Source organism: Malus sylvestris, chromosome 7 (assembly GCF_916048215.2).
Source record: "Malus sylvestris chromosome 7, drMalSylv7.2, whole genome shotgun sequence".
Lineage (NCBI taxonomy): Eukaryota > Viridiplantae > Streptophyta > Magnoliopsida > Rosales > Rosaceae > Malus > Malus sylvestris.
Window position 1 is genome coordinate 29,992,912 of NC_062266.1, and position 18,714 is coordinate 30,011,625.

Below are 18,714 nucleotides of genomic sequence, written 5' to 3' on the forward strand. Positions count from 1 at the left end.
TATTGCTTTGATTTTTGCATGAAATTGTGTTCCAACAAAAGTAATAAACGATTTTAAAAGGTATTGAGTTTGAGATTTATGTTGCATCAAAAAAATCCATGTGCACCTAGTAAAATCATCGACAATGGTGAGAAAAAAATGAGACCCTAAATGCGTAGGAACTTTATAAGGACCCCAAATATCATAGTGCAACAAATCAAATGGTGCATGAGTGGATATAGAACTTAAAGGAAATTGAAGTCTGGTTTGTTTGGCCATGGGACAAATAGTACAATTATTATCAAAAGAAATATTATTTGAAGGCAACGAGGGAAGTGCTAATTTGAGACGAGTTGATGAAGGATGTCCAAGTTGCATATGCCATAAATTTGAGGGATGAGAAATGTGACAGGAGAGAGGTGTCCGTTGCAATAGCGACATGTAATAAAGACCATCATGTTGTTTACCCGATCCAATTATCTTCCCCGTAGCCAAGTCCTACAAGATACAGAAAGTGGGAAACAAAATGGCACAACAATTTAGAGAGTTAGTGACTTGACTAGTAGACATGAGATTTAAGTGAAAGGAGGGAACACATAGAACGTTGTCTAATGCAATATCTAAATTGAATGGTATGATGCTAGTGGAAGTAATTGTGGTCAAAGAGCCTATGGGTAATTTAACGGTGGCAATTAGTGAAGATTTGGTTTTAGTGAAAAGTGAAGAATCTGAAGTGACGTGATTGGTAGCCCCACTATCCAAAATCCAAGGTTGAGTAAATACAGAATTAACGGAGGCAACAATACAGGAAGACAGACCTGCTGAATTTGCATAAACATTGTTATTACCAAATGTATTATTTAAATTCATTATGGACAAAAAGTGGGCCAATTGATGAAGCTGCTCTGTTGAGAGCCTTTGTAATGGGTTCGGTGGAGGCTGGGACACGTGCTGGTGTGATTTGTTGTCATGGTTGCTGCCTTGCTTCCCCCCATTATTAGGAACCATTGTTCCATTTTTAAATTTGCATCTGTCTTCAGTGTGGCCCCTTTTGTTACAGAATTTGCAGTGATATTTCCGAGTTCTACAGATGTCAACTGTATGTCCGTCTTTATCACAAAATTCACAATGGAGATTCTTGGAATTGTAGGAGCAATGGTTTGGTCGACTTTGAACAGCAGCAGTGATTGAAAAAAATTCGGTCAATCCATATGACATTTGTTGTTGTGTGAGAGATGCGATGGACTTCTAGATTTGATAAATGGTTGGTGTTTCAAGTCTTGTGACTAACATGATGTTTGAGAATACAATCGAAGTTGAAAACGTAAGCAGTCGGGCACCAGGACCTTATGCTCTGGATACCATGTTAAAATGGTTGAATATTCAAATGGTTAGATTGGAAGGCTATGACAAGTGATAGATTGAATGCGTTTCGTCTGTATCCATTGACAAACTATAAAGTGCAATATATACAAGCCTAGGTCAACTAATTAACCCTACAACAATGGCTAAAAGATCGTCTCCCACATTAAATGGGATTTGACTTAAACCATATTAGGTAAATATATTACCAAATATATTACTATGATATTTCTTAATACTTTCATCCTAATTAGTGGGCCGGAATTGAGAAATAAAGTCCCATGTTAGATGAGGATAAATAAAGCCCAATTTTTTTTCATTTTTTATTCTAATTGCAAACAAACAACGCTGGACATCTTGTATTCGAAAAAATAACAATGCATATTTAAGTACCAGAAAATTATTGTGTAGTATTAGAACACGAGGATGTTGTATAAATAAATATAAACTCATATTATAACACATAAACTAATTATATATTTTATGAACCACAACAATTTCTCAAAAATAGAAAGCTAAATAATATTTTAATTTAAACACATTTCCAAACGAGCCAATACGCACATGTGTGTGTAACTCATTGTAATTATGCCAATGAAGAGAATGAAAAGTTAGAATTCAAAGTGTGGCTAGTATAAAGGACATAGAAAGAGAAAAGTTGGGAACCAGATAGCTTGCCTTACACAGATTAGGTTTTTGATCAGGTGATCCATGAGCAATGTGAAGCTTGTTTATGAAGGAGATAACGCTCCTAGCTCCCTCATAGCATGTCAAACATATTGTATTCCTCGGAGGCCTTAACATAACTGGCATAGAAGTGCAGATGGAGCAGTCCATATCATCCTTTGTGTATCACAAAAACCTTGAGAAAACGCAGGAAAATAAGTAGGGGAAGAAGAATAAGGAGAAGCTGCTGCTTCTTATTCTTTTAAACGTACAAAACTTCAAGGCAAAGGCTTTCCGGTTCCCTTGCTGTAGATTAATATGAACAACCATCCGACCATGATCGCCTCAAGTAGAATATTGCACTATTCGTATTTTGAGTGAATTGACCAAAACTAACCTTGAAAGTTCAAAGGAAGCTCACTTAAAAATGATAAGTTGGAGGGTCTTATGGTTACAACAACAACAACAACAAAGCCTTTTCCCACTAAGTGGGGTCGGCTATATGAATCCTAGAACGCCATTGCGCTCGGTTTTGTGTCATGTCCTCCGTTAGATCCAAGTACTCTAAGTCTTTTCTTAGAGTCTCTTCCAAAGTTGTCCTAGGTCTTCCTCTACCCCTTCGGCCCTGAACCTCTGTCCCGTAGTCACATCTTCGAACCGGAGCGTCAGTCGGCCTTCTTTGCACATGTTCAAAATCACCGGAGCCGATTTTCTCTCATATTTCCTACAATTTCGGCTACTCCTACTTTACCTCGGATATCCTCATTCCCAATCTTATCCTTTCTCGTGTGCCCACACATCCCACGAAGCATCCTCATCTCCACTACACCCATTTTGTGTACGTGTTGATGCTTCACCACCCAACATTCTGTGCCATACAACATCGCTAGCCTTATTGCCGTCCTATAAAATTTTCCCTTGAGTTTCAGTGGCCTACGACGGTCACACAACACGCCGGATGCACTCTTTCCATCCAGCTCGTATTCTATGGTTGAGATCTCCATCTAATTCTCCGTTCTCTTGCAAGATAGATCCTAGGTAGCGAAAACGATCGCTTTTTGTGATCTTCGCTAGATTGCTCCGGTCATTAGTGTGGATAAGTATATAAATGGATAGAGATAGGAAAGCAAACACAAGATGTACGTGGTTCACCCAGATTGGCTACGTCTACGGAATAGAAGAGTTCTCATTAATTGTGAAGGGTTTACACAAGTACATAGGTTCAAGCTCTCATTTAGTGAGTACAAGTGAATGATTTAGTACAAATGACATTAGGAAATATTGTGGGAGAATGATCTCGTAATCACGAAACTTCTAAGTATCGGAGTGTGGTGTCGTCTTGACTTGCCTTATCTGTCTCATAGGTAGATGTGGCATCTTCTCTGGAAGTACTCTTCCTCCATCCAGGGGTGGTATCTTTAACTGGTGGAGATGCACAAGGTAATGTATCAATTTCACTTAAAGCTTACTTGTAGTTTCAGGCTTGGTCAAGCGCGATACAAACCATGTAGTAGGAGTCCCCCAAGTCGCCGAGCTAGGGGGTCTGCTGAAAGAGGTGACAGACAAGGTAAGCAATCAGAGCTCCGACTGATTGTTCACCTTCTCCCCATCTTGCAACAGCATGAAGGATAAAGAGAAGAAAAATGAGAAGAGATGATATGAGATACTTTTGCTTTTGAAGAAGTAACTTTCCACAAGCTTATTCTTGAACTGAGCTGGAGGGTTTTCTGGTTTCCTCCAGAGTATAAGGCCGACTGAAGAATTTGAGGGTCAAAACAAGTCCATCAAATCTAGAGTACGTTCCACCCTGCTGATATGGGATACTTTCGCTTTTGACAGTGCTTTTGACAGAGTAATGAATGTATCGGCACGTGTGCTGTTACGCTTGTCTCCACATGCTTCCTTGTATCTTTCGCACTTGCCCTATCTGTTCCTCATGCAGATGCGGAATCTTCCCTGGAAACATAAGATGTTGAAGATGAGTACTCGAGAGCAATGCCAGGTAAGTAATCAGGTAAGGGGTTCCAGGCAGTCAGTTCCTGGCTGGAAGCTTGATTCCAAGTGCTGACTGATTGCTCTCTTTCTCCTTGTCTTGCAGGTAAAAACAAGGCCAAAAGAAAAGACAGGGAAAAAGCATGATATGGGATACTCTTGCTTTTAACCCTGATGATATGAGATATTCTTGCTCTAGTATAGCTTGTTTGCAGAGGTATTATCGGGGGGAAAGAAAGCTGAATATTTCGAAAGGCTTCGTTGGGAGTGCCCTCTCAGATATGATGAAGGGTTGAGCATTTTTGCAGGTCTGCCTGTCCGTTGGGGATGGAGGTCGACATATATAGGAGTCTCCCTAACAACAAGTAGTAATGCTATTCCTTTACCCTGCTTGGTCATAGCACGGTAGTGGGAGCTGCCAGTTTCACATGTTTTAACTCTGTCAGAGCACTTTGAAAAAGTGGTATGTGGTATCTGGCTCTCGAGATTCGGAGAACGATGCCTCTTCGATTTTTGAGAAAGCAATCATGCTGGGGGTATGACTCTCGAGATTCGGAGAGCAGTGTCTCTTCGATTTTTGAGGAAGTAATCATGTTGGGAGTCTGGCTCTCGAGATTCGGAGGGCGGTGCCTCTTCGATTTTGGAGCAAGCAATCTTGTTGGGAGTGTTGTCTCGAATGTGAGTAAAGGTTGGGCATGTTTGCTAGTCTACCTTGCCACGAAGCACAAAGGTTGACACACAGGGACTTTCCAATTATCCAGCAATGGTACTGTTCCTTTACCCTCTCTTCGATTTTGAGAAAGTAGTCATGTTGGGAGTCTGGCTCTCGAGATTCGGAGGACGGTGCCTCTTCGATTTTGGAGCAAGCAATCTTATTAGGAGTGTTTTCTCGAATGTGAGTAAAGGTTGGGCATGTTTGCTAGTCTACCTTGCCACGAAGCACAGAGGTTGACACACAGGGACTTTCCAATTATCCAGCAGTGGTACTGTTCCTTTACAGTTGTGGGTAATAATATGGTAGCTAGACCTTCAAAATTTATGTGTCTAAACTTTTGTTAGTGCTGTTTCTTTGCTATTCTTTTACCTTTCTTGGTCAGAGCGATGTAGTGGGAGCTGCAAGCTTCACGTGCTCAACTTTGGCAGAGAACTTTGGCAAAGTTATTTGTGGTACCCATGAGCTATTGTTGCGTGTGGGAAGTGGGTGATTGAACAGTAAGATTCATGTGCTTTCTACTTCACCAGAAGTCTTCGACAGAATGCCCATAATTTCTGCAAAGCTGAGTGTGCGTGTGACAGGTGCTGACAAGGCTAGAAAAGTAGGTGCCTCTTCGATTTCTGAGATCGGCCCTCGTGGTCTCTGAGCAGCCCAGCTTTTGAGAAAGCGAGCGCCTCTTCGATTGATTCGGAGAACGATGCCTCATCGATTTTTGAGAAAGCAATCATGCTGGGGGTCTGGCTCTCGAGATTCGGGGAGCAGTGTCTCTTCGATTTTTGAGAAAGTAATCATGTTGGGAGTCTGGCTCTCGAGATTCGGAGGGCGGTGCCTCTTCGATTTTGGAGCAAGCAATCTTGTTGGGAGTGTTTTCTCGAATGTGAGTAAAGGTTGGGCATGTTTGCTAGTCTACCTTGCCACGAAGCACAGAGGTTGACACACAGGGACTTTCCAATTATCCAGCAATGGTACTGTTCCTTTACCCTCTCTTCGATTTTTAAGAAAGTAGTCATGTTGGGAGTCTGGCTCTCGAGATTCGGAGGACGGTGCCTCTTCGATTTTGGAGCAAGCAATCTTATTGGGAGTGTTTTCTCGAATGTGAGTAAAGGTTGGGCATGTTTGCTAGTCTACCTTGCCACGAAGCACAGAGGTTGACACACAGGGACTTTCCAATTATCCAGCAGTGGTACTGTTCCTTTACCCTTGTGGGTAATAATATGGTAGCTAGACCTTCAAAATTTATGGGTCTAAACTTTGTTAGTGCTGTTTCTTTGCTATTCTTTTACCCTTCTTGGTCAGAGCGATGTAGTGGGAGCTGCAAGCTTCACGTGCTCAACTTTGGCAGAGAACTTTGGCAAAGTTATCTGTGGTACCCATGAGCTATTGTTGCGTGTGGGAAGTGGGTGATTGAACAGTAAGATTCATGTGTTTTCTACTTCCCCAGAAGTCTTTGACAAAATGCCCATAATTTCCGCAAAACTGAGTGTGCGTGTGACAGGTGCTGACAAGGCTGGAAAAGGCTGGAAAAGTAGGTGCCTCTTCGATTTCTGAGATCGGCCCTCGTGGTCTCTGGGGAGCCCAGCTTTTGAGAAAGCGAGCGCCTCTTCGATTTTTGAGATCGGCCTTCGTGGTCTTTGAGCAGCCCAACTTTTGAGAAAGCAAACGCCGCTTCGATTTCTGAGATCAACCCTCGTGATCTCTAAGCAGCCCAGCTTTTGAGAAAGCAAACGCCTCTTCGATTTCTGAGCAGGCGCCTCTTCGATTTCTGAAGCTTCGTCGAGTGCAGATTTTTATAGGGGCTGGCATTAAGTTCCAAAGCACACTTGAATCTCCACCAGTAGAAGCTTCATTCTTGCACTTCTAAGATCTTGATTTGTCCGACCTCTTCTCTCTTCAACACCTTTGAAAATGTCTGGCCCCTCCGACCGTCGTTTTGACTTGAACCTTGTTGAAGAGGCAGCCCCGCCTTCTCCAGACAACATATGGCGCCCATCCTTCGTCTCCCCTACTGGTCCTCTTATCGTTGGGGATTCCGTGATGAAGAATGATATGACCGCTGCGGTGGTGGCCAGGAACCTTCTCACTCCCAAAGATAACAGACTACTTTCCAAACGGTCTGATGAGTTAGCTGTTAAGGATTCGCTGGCTCTCAGTGTTCAGTGTGCAGGTTCTGTGTCTAATATGGCCCAACGCCTATTTGCTCGAACCCGCCAAGTTGAATCATTGGCGGCTGAAGTGATGAGTCTCAAACAGGAGATTAGAGGGCTCAAGCATGAGAATAAACAGTTGCACCGGCTCGCACATGACTATGCTACAAACATGAAGAGGAAGCTTGACCAGATGAAGGAAACTGATGGTCAGGTTTTACTTGATCATCAGAGATTTGTGGGTTTGTTCCAAAGGCATTTATTGCCTTCGTCTTCTGGGGCTGTACCGCGTAATGAAGCTCCAAATGATCAACCTCTGATGCCTCCTCCTTCTAGGGTTTTGTCCAGTACTGAGGCTCCAAATGATCCCCCTCCGGTGCCTTCTCTTTCTGGGGCTCTACCGACTGCTGAGACTTCTCCTAAGCAACCTTTGTGAAGGCTCCCTCTTGTGTGCTTATTTTGACTCATGTATATGTACATATTTGTAGCTTATCGGGGATATCAATAAATAAGTTTTCCTTCATTTCAACGTATTGTGTTAAATACACCAAAGCCTTCTTCGCTAAGTTCTTTGAATTTTCTTTTGTTAAAGCTTGTATGTTGGAGCTTTCTGAGTGGAGCATGTAGGTTGGGGTAGTGTTCCCTTAATTTCCCGAGTGAGGAAAACTTCTCGGTTGGAGACTTGGAAAATCCAAGTCACTGAGTGGGATCGGCTATATGAGCCATTGTGCTCGATCCTGTGTCATGTCCTTCGTTAGATCCAAGTACTCTAAGTCTTTTCTTAGAGTCTCTTCCAAAGTTTTCCTAGGTCTTCCTCTACCCCTTCGGCCCTGAACCTCTGTCCCATAGTCGCATCTTCTAATCGGAACGTCAGTAGGCCTTCTTTGCACATGTCCAAACCATCGTAACCGATTTTCTCTCATCTTTCCTTCAATTTCGGCTACTCCTACTTTACCCCGGATATCCTCATTCCTAATCTTATCCTTTCTCGTGTGCCCACACATCCAACGAAACATCCTCATCTCCGCTACACCCATTTTGTGTACGTGTTGATGTTTCACCGCCCAACATTCTGTGCCATACAGCATCGCCGGCCTTATTGCTGTCCTATAAAATTTTCCCTTGAGCTTCAGTGGCATACGGCGGTCACACAACACGCCGGATGCACTCTTCCACTTCATCCATCCAGCTTGTATTCTATGGTTGAGATCTCCATCTAATTCTCCGTTCTTTTGCAAGATAGATCCTAGGTAACGAAAACGGTCGCTCTTTGGTATTTCTTGATCTCCGATCCTCACCCCTAACTCGTTTTGGCCTCCATTTGCACTGAACTTGCACTCCATATATTCTGTCTTTGATCGGCTTAGGCGAAGACCTTTAGATTCCAACACTTCTCTCCAAAGGTTAAGCTTTGCATTTACCCCTTCCTGAGTTTCATCTATCAACACTATATCGTCTGCGAAAAGCATACACCAAGGAATATCATCTTGAATATGTCGTGTTAACTCATCCATTACCAACGCAAAAAGGTAAGGACTTAAGGATGAGCCTTGATGTAATCCTACAGTTATGGGAAAGCTTTCGGTTTGTCCTTCATGAGTTCTTACGGCAGTCTTTGCTCCTTCATACATATCCTTTATAGCTTGGATATATGCTACTCGTACTCCTTTCTTCTCTAAAATCCTCCAAAGAATGTCTCTTGGGACCCTATCATACGCTTTTTCCAAATTTATAAAGACCATGTGTAAATCATTTTTCCCATCTCTATATCTTTCCATCAATCTTCGTAAGAGATAGATTGCCTCCATGGTTGAGCGCCCTGGCATGAACTCGAATTGGTTGTCCGAAACCCGTGTCTCTTGCCTCAATCTATGCTCAATGACTCTCTCCCAGAGCTTCATTGTATGACTCATTAGCTTAATACCCCTATAGTTCATGCAATTTTGTACGTCGCCCTTATTCTTGTAGATAGGCACCAAAGTGCTCATTCGCCACTCATTTGGCATCTTCTTCGTTTTCAAAATCCTATTGAAAAGGTCAGTGAGCCATGTTATACCTGTCTCTCCCAAAAGTTTCCACACTTCGATTGGTATATCGTCTGGGCCTATTGCTTTTTTATGCTTCATCTTCTTCAAAGCTACAACCACTTCTTCCTTCCGGATTCGACGATAAAAAGAGTAGTTTCTACACTCTTCTGAGTTACTCAACTCCCCTAAAGAAGCACTCATTTCATGTCCTTCATTGAAAAGATTATGAAAATAACCTCTCCATCTGTCTTTAACCGCGTTCTCTGTAGCAAGAACATTTCCATCCTCATCCTTGATGCACCTCACTTGGTTTAGGTCCCTTGTCTTCTTTTCCCTTGCTCTAGATAGTTTATAGATATCCAACTCTCCTTCTTTGGTATCTAGTCGTTTATACATATCGTCGTAAGCCGCTAACTTAGCTTCTCTGTTGGAGGGTCTTATGGTTAATTAGGGAAAATTGTGAAGTTGGTAGGCTACTTCTTTTGAGTGCGTTTTAATTTATTTTTAATTTGTTGTCAATTAGTGCATTTAAATTTAAGATGTATAAAGAATAATGCCATGGCAAATGGCAACTGAAGGAATCAGAATGTTTGGAAGAAGAAAAGGACTTTCCAGCCTTACAACCTTACAACAGCAAATATGTGCAAGGCAAAACATGTACCATTAACTACTTTAATTAAAACTAATATACTTGTACAATTAGTCTACATTTCGTTGCTCTAAAAAAATTAAGCTAGCCTGGCTGGTCTGTACACCACGCTCCAAAATGATCGGATCAATCATGATTCAACACCAGCGGAGCCACATTAAGGGCTATCCTGGGCAGTAGCCCAGGGGGATTTTGGTAGAAAATAAAATTTTACATGTAATTTTTATGAATTTTCGAATATAACCTACCTTATATTTAGTCACTTATTTGAATTCTCTTGGTTTAATTATATAATACAGTTTACAAACCATCTCTTTTTCTCACATCTTTTTTCTCACATCTTTTTTCTCATCGCTTCTTGTACATGTACAAGTTTGAATTTGTTTGAATAACGAAAGTTCTTTGGCTCATTTTGTGAAAATTTTCTTGAGCTAGCTGATAAAGGTCGTACCCAGTGCACAAGGCTCCCACTTTACGCAGGGTCTGGGAGAGGTGAATGTCGGCTAGCCTTACCCCCATTTATGGAGAGGCTGCTCCCAAGTCTCGAACCCGAGACCTACCGCTCATGGGCGAAGGCACTTGCCATCGCACCAAGTGCGACCTCTTCTTGAGCTAGCTGATACTGTAAAAAATATAGTATAAAGTTTCTTTGTTTATAAATTTAAATCTTTAACCTAGCCCACTCGGTGAAAATTTTCTAGCTCTGCCATTGTGATTCATGATCATCTGACGTTGTTAGATTCTTTGAAGGGATTAAAGATTACAGCAGTTTTTAAGGAAGGTTTTTAAACAAGACCACTTTTTTGTACCCAAAACTCGTAATCATCTTCCTAATGAAAATCATTATTTTTTATCATAATAAGGAAAAGAGATTCAAACTTACATGAGAAATACGTCAATAAACCAAGATCTCCTTATATATATGATGTACAATACAACAACTAGTAAAAGGGAAAGGAATTAAAACAGAGAAAATAATGAAACTAAAAAGATAATGTCGAATTATGCAATGGAGCTCTGACTTAGGCAGGTGGTTATTGGAGAAGCATTAGTTTTCTCCATCGTGGTGGGCAGCTGCTTCATGGTCCACATAGTAATGGTAGACTGCTGCACCAGATAGGACAGCCAGGGTCAAGGCCTGTGCGTGCATCCTAGCATGTATAAGCCTAAGGCTTGGCTTGAGGGGTGTTCTTGCTCGTGAATAGGCTAGAGATGCTCCAACTGCCGATGCCCATATTCCTCCTGTAATAATGATAACACAAACCAAAGAGATTAACATTGTTATTATTCCCTTCTAATCTAATTTAAACTAGAGAAGGGGGTTTCGAACTTGGCTGCAGTATTGCAAAGAGAAGCACACTGTTTTAACAAACTTAACTATTAAAACATATTAGAGTTTGTTTGAAAGTACTTTTAAAATAAACGCAATCACCAAAAGCGCTTATGACGATATTGTTTGGCAGAAAAATGTTCAAAGTGCTTATGAGTTAAAATATCGTTTGAAGTGTTTTCTGCATGAAGTACATGCATGAAACATTTTAAGTTTTTTTTTTCTTTTCTTTTTAGAAAGGACTTACAATTTTGTTAAAAACATTAATGTAGGTTCTATTACAAGTGCTTTTACTAAAAGCATTTATGAACAAAGTACATTTTAGAAAAACATTTTTAATCGAGCATTAATATTAAAAGAGAGGGAGATTAGAGTGCTGGGTGTCCTCACCAATGCTTGTAAGCTTGTGTTCTGAAACCCAAGACTGAATTGCCTCCATTTGAATTTCGATTGCTGTTGCTTCTTCGTCTGTGAAAACTGATAAAGTGAAACCTATGAGTGAGTTTATAAGGTGGAATGGAATGAAGTGGAAAGCAAAGGAGGGTTGCTATTTGTACAGATGAAGACGATAAGCAGAGCTTTTGACTTTCAGATTTGGTGTGGCCCCTGGTTTACGTGGTTTTCTCTTTGCTTGGAACACTGGAAGATGTAAACCAAATGCCACACTTACCCCGGTTTTTTTAAATCTTCGGTGGTGTGGTGCATGTCTGCCCTTTTTTATCCACTTTGTGTACTGTACTACTGTTGCCATTTGGACTTCTGCGGTAAAAATCTAGATGCTTAAGAGTCAAAAGTGTCGGATCACTAAAGCATATAACTTTTTCAGCGTGGCGGTTACAGTTTCACGAAATGTTCTAGTATATTTATTTATAATATGAACGTCCGTCTGAAGTGGATTTGGATTTTCGATTAAACAATGTGCTGATATTTCGTGAATTTATGCACATTACATGTATTATAACAACTGTTCTAAAAATTTCCGTTTAGCACCGCCTAAGCCTTTAACTAGGCGCTAGGCAGTTGGATACTACTCCAATTAGTCCTTAGGCGTTTGTTGATTAAGAAAATTCACTTAGATCCACTTAGGTGTCCATCTAGCCTGCCTAGGTGCCCGCCTAACTTGCCTAAACTCGCCTAGGTCGCAACTCTCACATAGATATAAAATTGGTAATTTTCATTTTGCATTTTATTTTGCCAATACAATGTAAAGAACTTGTTGAATACTTGGATAAACACTCATTATATGTTTGTTCTCCGTGTTTTCAATATGTTCTAATACTTTATAATCCATATGTCATTTTATTTTGTAATTTATGTATCCCAATATATTATGTGATTCTTTAAGTATAAATAGACACTTATTTATACAATATATAATAAATTTATTTAAATTCTCTTAGGCCCTCGCCTAGCCGCCTAAGTGGCTAAGCCCCAACCTGCCGTCTAACTAGTACCTAGCGTCTTTTAGAACCTTGATTATAACAAAAAATAGGCGGCCCCAACTGTCACCCGACTAGCTCCTAACGTCTTTTAGAACCTTGATTATAACAAAAAATAAATTCATAATCTCAATGTATTTGTCTGAATGGAATTTGAATTTTCAATGAAAGGATGTGGTGATATTTCTATGTACATTATACGTATTATATCAGAAATAGATTGATAATCCGAATATAAGATACTCACCTAGAAAACTATCTTAGAATTTGGGAAAATCATAATTTCCGGTTTTGTTTGTTTTGAGTTTGCTCTAACTGCCCATGTTAGAGACAAAAGTATGGAATCTGCTGATAATAAGCACATGTGTGATTATTTAAACCAAAGAAAATGTGAATTTGCCGACGAAACCATCAAGGCCAATGGATTTCATGGAGAAAGTGCAAATCTTTGGGACACGTCCGAATTGTTTATTTTGGCGAAATATTTTCAGAGACTAATTAACACCCTTGGAGATATCTCATGTTTTCACCAACCCTCTAAAATTTATAAAATTACCCTAACCCTAAGATTTTAATTAATCAACTATGATTTTCGTTCACTTTTTTTTATATGAATCTCAATCATTTAACCAAAGCCACATGAGCTACACATATGTGTCGCGTCATCACATTAACAAGTTATTTGATAGAATTGAGATAAAAAAAAAAAAGACCACATCGATGTGACATATTTATATTTAAAAACGACATTGATCAATTTTGAATTCAAAGTACTAAAGTGAGGAGTCAAAACAATTTCAAAGACCATTGAAATAAAAATCCCAAAAAACATAAGAGCTTGTTTGGTACTCTATTTGAGTTCAAAGTTTTTAACTCAAAAACTATTTCTCAATTCACAACTCAAAAATTTGATTGGTAAGTCTATTTTGCAAAACTTGAACTAAAAAATAACTCAAAAACTAGCCTCAAATATGAGAACAACAAAAGTACGTTTTTATTGTTTTTTTTTTTCTTCATTCTTTGCAACATCTGCAGGACCTTGGCGTTGAGGCCAATGACACCAAACATCAACTAAGAGTAACTGGCGGTGATGAGAGACATGTTTCCGGCGTTAAGAGAGATGTTCCGATGACCGTGACATGAATCTTTCCAATGATTGAGATATTTTCTTCCCACCATCCCTGACCCATCGTCCTCTCACTCTAATCACCCGCAAGCCCCAAACTCACCTCCCCACCATTACCAAAGCTTTATTTCAAACTCAATTTGCTCAATTTCAATGGCAATATTTGAAATTAGCAACCCGCCATCATATATGTGAACAAAACCCATCTGAAGACAACATGACTTCATAGTATGAATTGTGAAATTGAGAATTCCAAATCAAGTCGTTAAGATATTGGGTCTTGGTGATTATTTTTTGGGTCGCTTCTCGGATCTCGACAGACCTTAATATCCTCCCTCAGCCACTGCCACCTAATGGCTTTGTACAGACAAGTTTTTGGGTTATATAGCCTAAATCCTTGAAGATTTAAAATAGTTTCCAGGTTAGATACCAAACAAGTTTTTGGGTTGTAAAAAAAACTGTTTTTGAGAGAAGTTCATCCAAGGTGTTTTTAAGAATTATAATTTTTTTTAAGTAGGATATCAAACAGGCCCTAAATATTTCCAAACGTTTGGTTCGGTTTGGTATTGGCTCTACTCGATTTTCGGTTCAAATGACTCAAAAGACACCAACTCAACTCAGCCCAAAGATTTTTCTACAAAAAAAACAAAAAAAAAAAAAAAAAAGGAACTCAGCCCAGTTTTTTAATGGGCCGCAATCCCAACCCAACCTTGATTATGCCCATAACCCGGAACACCGACTTACGAGTTGCGAGTTAACTCGTAACTCGGTAAAGAAAGGACGACGAAACAGAATTTTCCGGCCACTCCAAAAGTAGCTTCCGCCACACTCTTCCGTGCTCGCAACTCACTCACTGAGTCATTCATATATAAAGAAGAAGAAAGAAGAAGCAAATTATGAAGTAGCAGAAAAAAGAAATGGAAGCTGAGCCATCCAGAAGAAGACTGAGAGCCCCAAACCCTCTCTCCGATTGCACCAACACCATTTCCTCCACCACCCTAGCCACTGCCACCTCTTCGCAGTCCTCGTCCGCCTCCACCGTCAAGCTCAAACGCCAGAATCCCAAGCTCGCCTCCGTCACCGGGAACCTCCTCTCCGCTTTAGACCCTAAGCCCTCCGTAGTTCCGCCTCCGATTCCCTCCACTCCTCCTCGCCCTCATCCCGTCTCGTCCTCCGCTTCTGGTAATTTCTCTTCTCCGCTTTCTATGGCGATTTCTGTTTTGTTCTGGCTTTAATTTCAATTTGGGAATCTAGGGTTTCTGGATTTTTCTAGAAGAACAAGAGGTCGCTTGGAATTTGTCCGTTTCGATCCTTAATCGTACCTTGAATCTATTGATATTAGTTGAAATGTGTTGCTCTGTGTTTGCATTTGAGTGCGTATTTTGAATGCTTTGTTTGAATACTTGAATTGAACTTGATGCTATGCTTCAATAGGAAGTTAATTAACTCCTGTGAATATACTTCATCTATGCATTTTCTTTGAAAGATCTGTGTGGATGAGACCTTACGGGTATATTTGGATTTTCGAGTTTAGGTACCAGCGATCGTGAGGCTCTTGAGCCTTGTTCAGTGTATACTCGAAGACATACTGCAGTAAAAGGGGAGGGTAAAGGGAAGGAAAACAACGGATCTTGGAGTTGTCCTACTGCACCAAAGACCCGGAATGCTGGGTAAGTGTCTAATTCCTTGTAGTGCTATGGATTGCGGAAATAAAGGGTGGAAACTATGTCATTGCTTGGAGTTGTGAAAAGTTTAGCTGCCTTGCTATAAGAAGTTGTTCATCAAAAAATTGTAGACTGTCAGTACATGAATATAATACGATATTGATTTTAAGAGTAATGTAATAACATATCACTCTAGTGGTCTGCTGAGGAACTCATAAGTTGCAACACCCTGCGTTTCGTAAATGAGTAAGCTTTAAATACACGATCTATTGCTTCTTAGTGTGACCATATACTCTACCATTCTGATTTTCCCTTTGTCATGCTTCAATTTGATATTCCATGTGTATTGGTATCGTTATAGATTGATGCATATGAGAAATTCTATCTTGAACTCATTTGAGACATGTCATTCCCATGTCGTGTGATGTTTTGCTAATGCTGCTGTATGTCTTCTTCCCATTTGAAACAGGAAAAAAACAAAGGCAAGCGGATGCAACAGTGTGTCCAAGGAATCCATGGCTCCTCACCAAAAGGTTTGTTACATTAACATGGTAACTTTTTTGTAGTCTCGGGTAGAAACTGCTACTTTTTATCTGACTTGGGGTCTGGTTCCTACAATAAATTGATCAGTTCTGTTGTGCTTTCATATCAATCCAAAACAACATTGTGCTATCAGAATTAGAATTTATATATATACCCAAGCCTATCAAACAACATGTTTTTGTATTGACACCCAAAGAGTATGTCTATGGCAAGATTTATTGGTTTTTTACTGTGTGGTTGAGTTGTTTGGGCTACATTTTGAGAGAGAAATTCTCTTTCAGTGTTTTGATTCCGGCAGCAGACTTTTGGAGTTAACTTTTTTTTTTTTATCATCTATTAGTTTTTATTTCTATGCTAGTAAAAAACAAAAAGGGAGGGGAAATATTCCACTTAATGTTATATGGTCTGTTTATCGTTTCACTTGTTTAAACGATCCTCAAACTTACAAGGGACCTTTAGTTTGTTCTAGGAGGTTTTATGTTTGTTGAAACAGCTAGTTCTTGTTACTTTCCTATCTAGACAGCCTGTGGTCAAATAAGTTAAGTTCCATTTTACCATAAGCTCTGGGTTTATAGTTATTCACTTTAAATTTGTGTGTACAGAAGCAGCGTGCAGTACCAGCTGGGAAAGAGGATTGCGAGAAGCAGAGAGCTTTTTTTGATGAGATTGAACAAAAGAGAAAATATTTCGCAGAGATTGATGCATTTGAACTGTCAGAAGAGGAAGTCGATTCAGTTGATTAGAGTAAATGGAAGAGCTATATAGTGCATCGTATAGAAAGCGAGGGAGCCAAAACCCATGGTGTTCTCTATATAGTCACAAGAGTGTGCAACCAACTAATTCTGATGTAACTACCACCACTCGCCAATTTACATCGCTGTAAGTTCTTGATAGTTAGAATTCTTTTATCTCTGTGTACAGTCAACTCGAGATGAAGAAGAGAGGAAGGTTAAGCAAGTAAATGAAAGAAAGTATGAGAAAGTGTAAAGGTTCCACGAAAGTGACAATTGGAACCATCACTCGAGGTCCCTGTCGACCCTTTTTTGTAGCGTCTCTTTAACCTACTAAGTTTTGCATCCGATTTGATTTGATTTGATTATGTAAGTGGAAGCATAACTGTTAAATGTGTAGTTTTACATGCATGGCTTTGCATCTTTGCTGTAACAGATGTATGGTGGAGATTGGTTTATGATTGAATGGTTGTAGTTGGATTAGGAAGAGTTTGTTAGAAGGTTAGAGTTAGTTACTTTGTAGGCTAGTGTAAATTGTGAATTTTCTCTCATTTTCTGTAATCTGTTCAACTATTAATACAAGATTTGATTTCCTTCTAAACCTTCATCTTCTTCTTCTCTGTAATTTGGATAGTTTCATGCCTCTTCCAATGTAGTTAATACTTTGTTACATGATGATTTTTATATTCTGGTTTTGGAAGGGTCACGGGTTCGAGTTGTGGAAACCATCTCTTTGCAAAGTAAGGGTAAGGTTGCATACGATAGACATGCCATCTCCAACCCTCATAAGGCAGAGAGCCTTGTTGGTTTGAGTTGGCCTTGGATGTTGGTGACATACTGACATTATATAATGCACAGACTTGAATGGTGGTGTATCTTTCCAACTTCCCAATTTAATTTTTTTTTTTAATTTTTCAGTGCATACCCAAAAATTTATAATATTTGAGGCACAGTAGATTTGTAGCTCAAGTAGTTTTTGGACTCATAAGTCAGATGTTGAAAATTTAAATGAGTTTGATTTAGACTAAGATCGAAATAAATTTAACCGCAAAATAAGGTTACGAATTTTTTCTTTTATCAGTGCATGCCCTAAACATTTATAATATTTGAGGCATGGTAGATTTGTAGCGCAAGTAGTTTTTGGACTTAGAAATCATATGTTAAAACTTTAAATGAAAAGTTCGATTTAGACTAAAATCGGGAATAAATTTAACCGCATAATTAGTATCATGCATGTAACGGTCATGGCGAGTATCATCACTAATAATTTGTCAATAGTAAAACAATTAAATGAGGGTTAAATATTAAATAAATGTAGTGCTATCCATATACTTATTTTTAATTCTCACACTCTTTTTCTAATTTCCGATCATCGAATTGATGAGTGGAAGAAGATTAATGGTAAAAAAATTAATAAAGTGTATAAAAGTAAAAATGACTGAATGAATAGTCATTTCCTAAATAAATACAAGGGCGAGGTCATCCGGAGTCGAATATAGTAATAATATAGAACTTAGGCCATCTCCAACCGAAAGATGGTCAAAGGGTTCCCTTTAGCCTTATAGCCTTGCAATAAATTATATTTTAATGAACAATGTCAGTTATATTTTATACTATCTTCAACATAGGAGGCCAAAGGGTCATATGCTAAACATAGCCCATTGACAAAAAATCATCTCCACCTGAGGGGGTCAAAGAGTTATTATTTTAATTGAATTAATATATGGTTAATTAAATTAAATTACCATATTAAAATAAGATTTTCGGACATATTTTAAGTGTCACTTATCGCCAAATGAATAAGCCTCTGGATTTTTTTATCTTTATATAACCTCAATAATTTTTTGGATAGGATTTCAAGTAACACGTATCGCTAACATGAGTAATTCTCTATATTTTTTATGAGTAAATTGTAGCAATGGTCCCTGAACTTTAATCAAATTGGAGCAATGGTCCCTCAACTAAAAATCCATTACCATTGGTCCCTCAACTTATCAAAATGTGTAGCTATAGTCATTTTCATCAATTTCTTCAAAATTTTGTCAAAATATGTTATGTTGGAATAACCATTTATATAATTAGGGTCCCTCAACTCATTAAAGTGTGTAATTATGGTCTTTTTCGTCAACTACGTAAAAAAATTTATCAAAACGAGTTATGTTGGAAGGACCATTGCTACAATTGAGTTAAAGTTAAGGGACCATTTCTCCAGTTGAATTAAAGTTGAGGGACCAAAGGTAATGTATTTTTAGTTGAGGGACTATAGCTGCACGTTTTGATGAGTTGAAGGACCAATGGTAATGGATTTTTAGTTGAAGGACCATTGCTCCAATTGAGTTAAAGTTAA

The 18,714-nt window shown here is 39.2% G+C and overlaps 2 protein-coding genes and 1 long non-coding RNA gene across 3 annotated transcripts in view; 2 read left to right on the forward strand and 1 right to left on the reverse strand.

Annotated features, from left to right (window-relative positions):
- LOC126630827 (uncharacterized) overlaps window positions 1–10,113 on the forward strand; it is a 60,852-nt gene extending 50,739 nt beyond the window's left edge. The window contains exon 2 of the long non-coding RNA XR_007626123.1: window positions 10,027–10,113. This is a non-coding gene — a long non-coding RNA (uncharacterized LOC126630827). The remainder of the gene's footprint in view (window positions 1–10,026) is intronic.
- Window positions 10,114–10,425: 312 nt separating this feature from the next.
- LOC126629861 (uncharacterized) lies at window positions 10,426–11,410 on the reverse strand. The gene is made up of 2 exons (XM_050300002.1): window positions 11,255–11,410; window positions 10,426–10,776 (listed from the first exon to the last, which is right to left on the reverse strand). Exons 1-2 carry the CDS (start codon window positions 11,301–11,303, stop codon window positions 10,583–10,585), a joined length of 243 nt encoding a protein of 80 aa, XP_050155959.1. The 5' UTR covers window positions 11,304–11,410; the 3' UTR covers window positions 10,426–10,582.
- Window positions 11,411–14,186: 2,776 nt separating this feature from the next.
- LOC126627718 (uncharacterized) lies at window positions 14,187–16,968 on the forward strand. The gene is made up of 4 exons (XM_050297233.1): window positions 14,187–14,611; window positions 14,964–15,099; window positions 15,563–15,626; window positions 16,239–16,968. The coding sequence occupies exons 1-4, from the start codon at window positions 14,347–14,349 to the stop codon at window positions 16,377–16,379; spliced, it is 606 nt and encodes a 201-aa protein (XP_050153190.1). The 5' UTR covers window positions 14,187–14,346; the 3' UTR covers window positions 16,380–16,968.
- Window positions 16,969–18,714: the final 1,746 nt, after the last annotated feature.

Coding starts and splice junctions, on each gene's coding strand:
- LOC126629861 (XM_050300002.1), bottom strand. CDS start 11,303: ATGGAGGCAATTCAGTCTTGGGTTTCAGAACACAAGCTTACAAGCATT. Junction 10,777..11,254: donor ACACAAGCTTACAAGCATTG/GTGAGGACACCC, acceptor TCATTATTACAG/GAGGAATATGGGCATCGGCA.
- LOC126627718 (XM_050297233.1), top strand. CDS start 14,347: ATGGAAGCTGAGCCATCCAGAAGAAGACTGAGAGCCCCAAACCCTCTC. Junction 14,612..14,963: donor CGTCTCGTCCTCCGCTTCTG/GTAATTTCTCTT, acceptor TTTCGAGTTTAG/GTACCAGCGATCGTGAGGCT. Junction 15,627..16,238: donor CCATGGCTCCTCACCAAAAG/GTTTGTTACATT, acceptor TTGTGTGTACAG/AAGCAGCGTGCAGTACCAGC.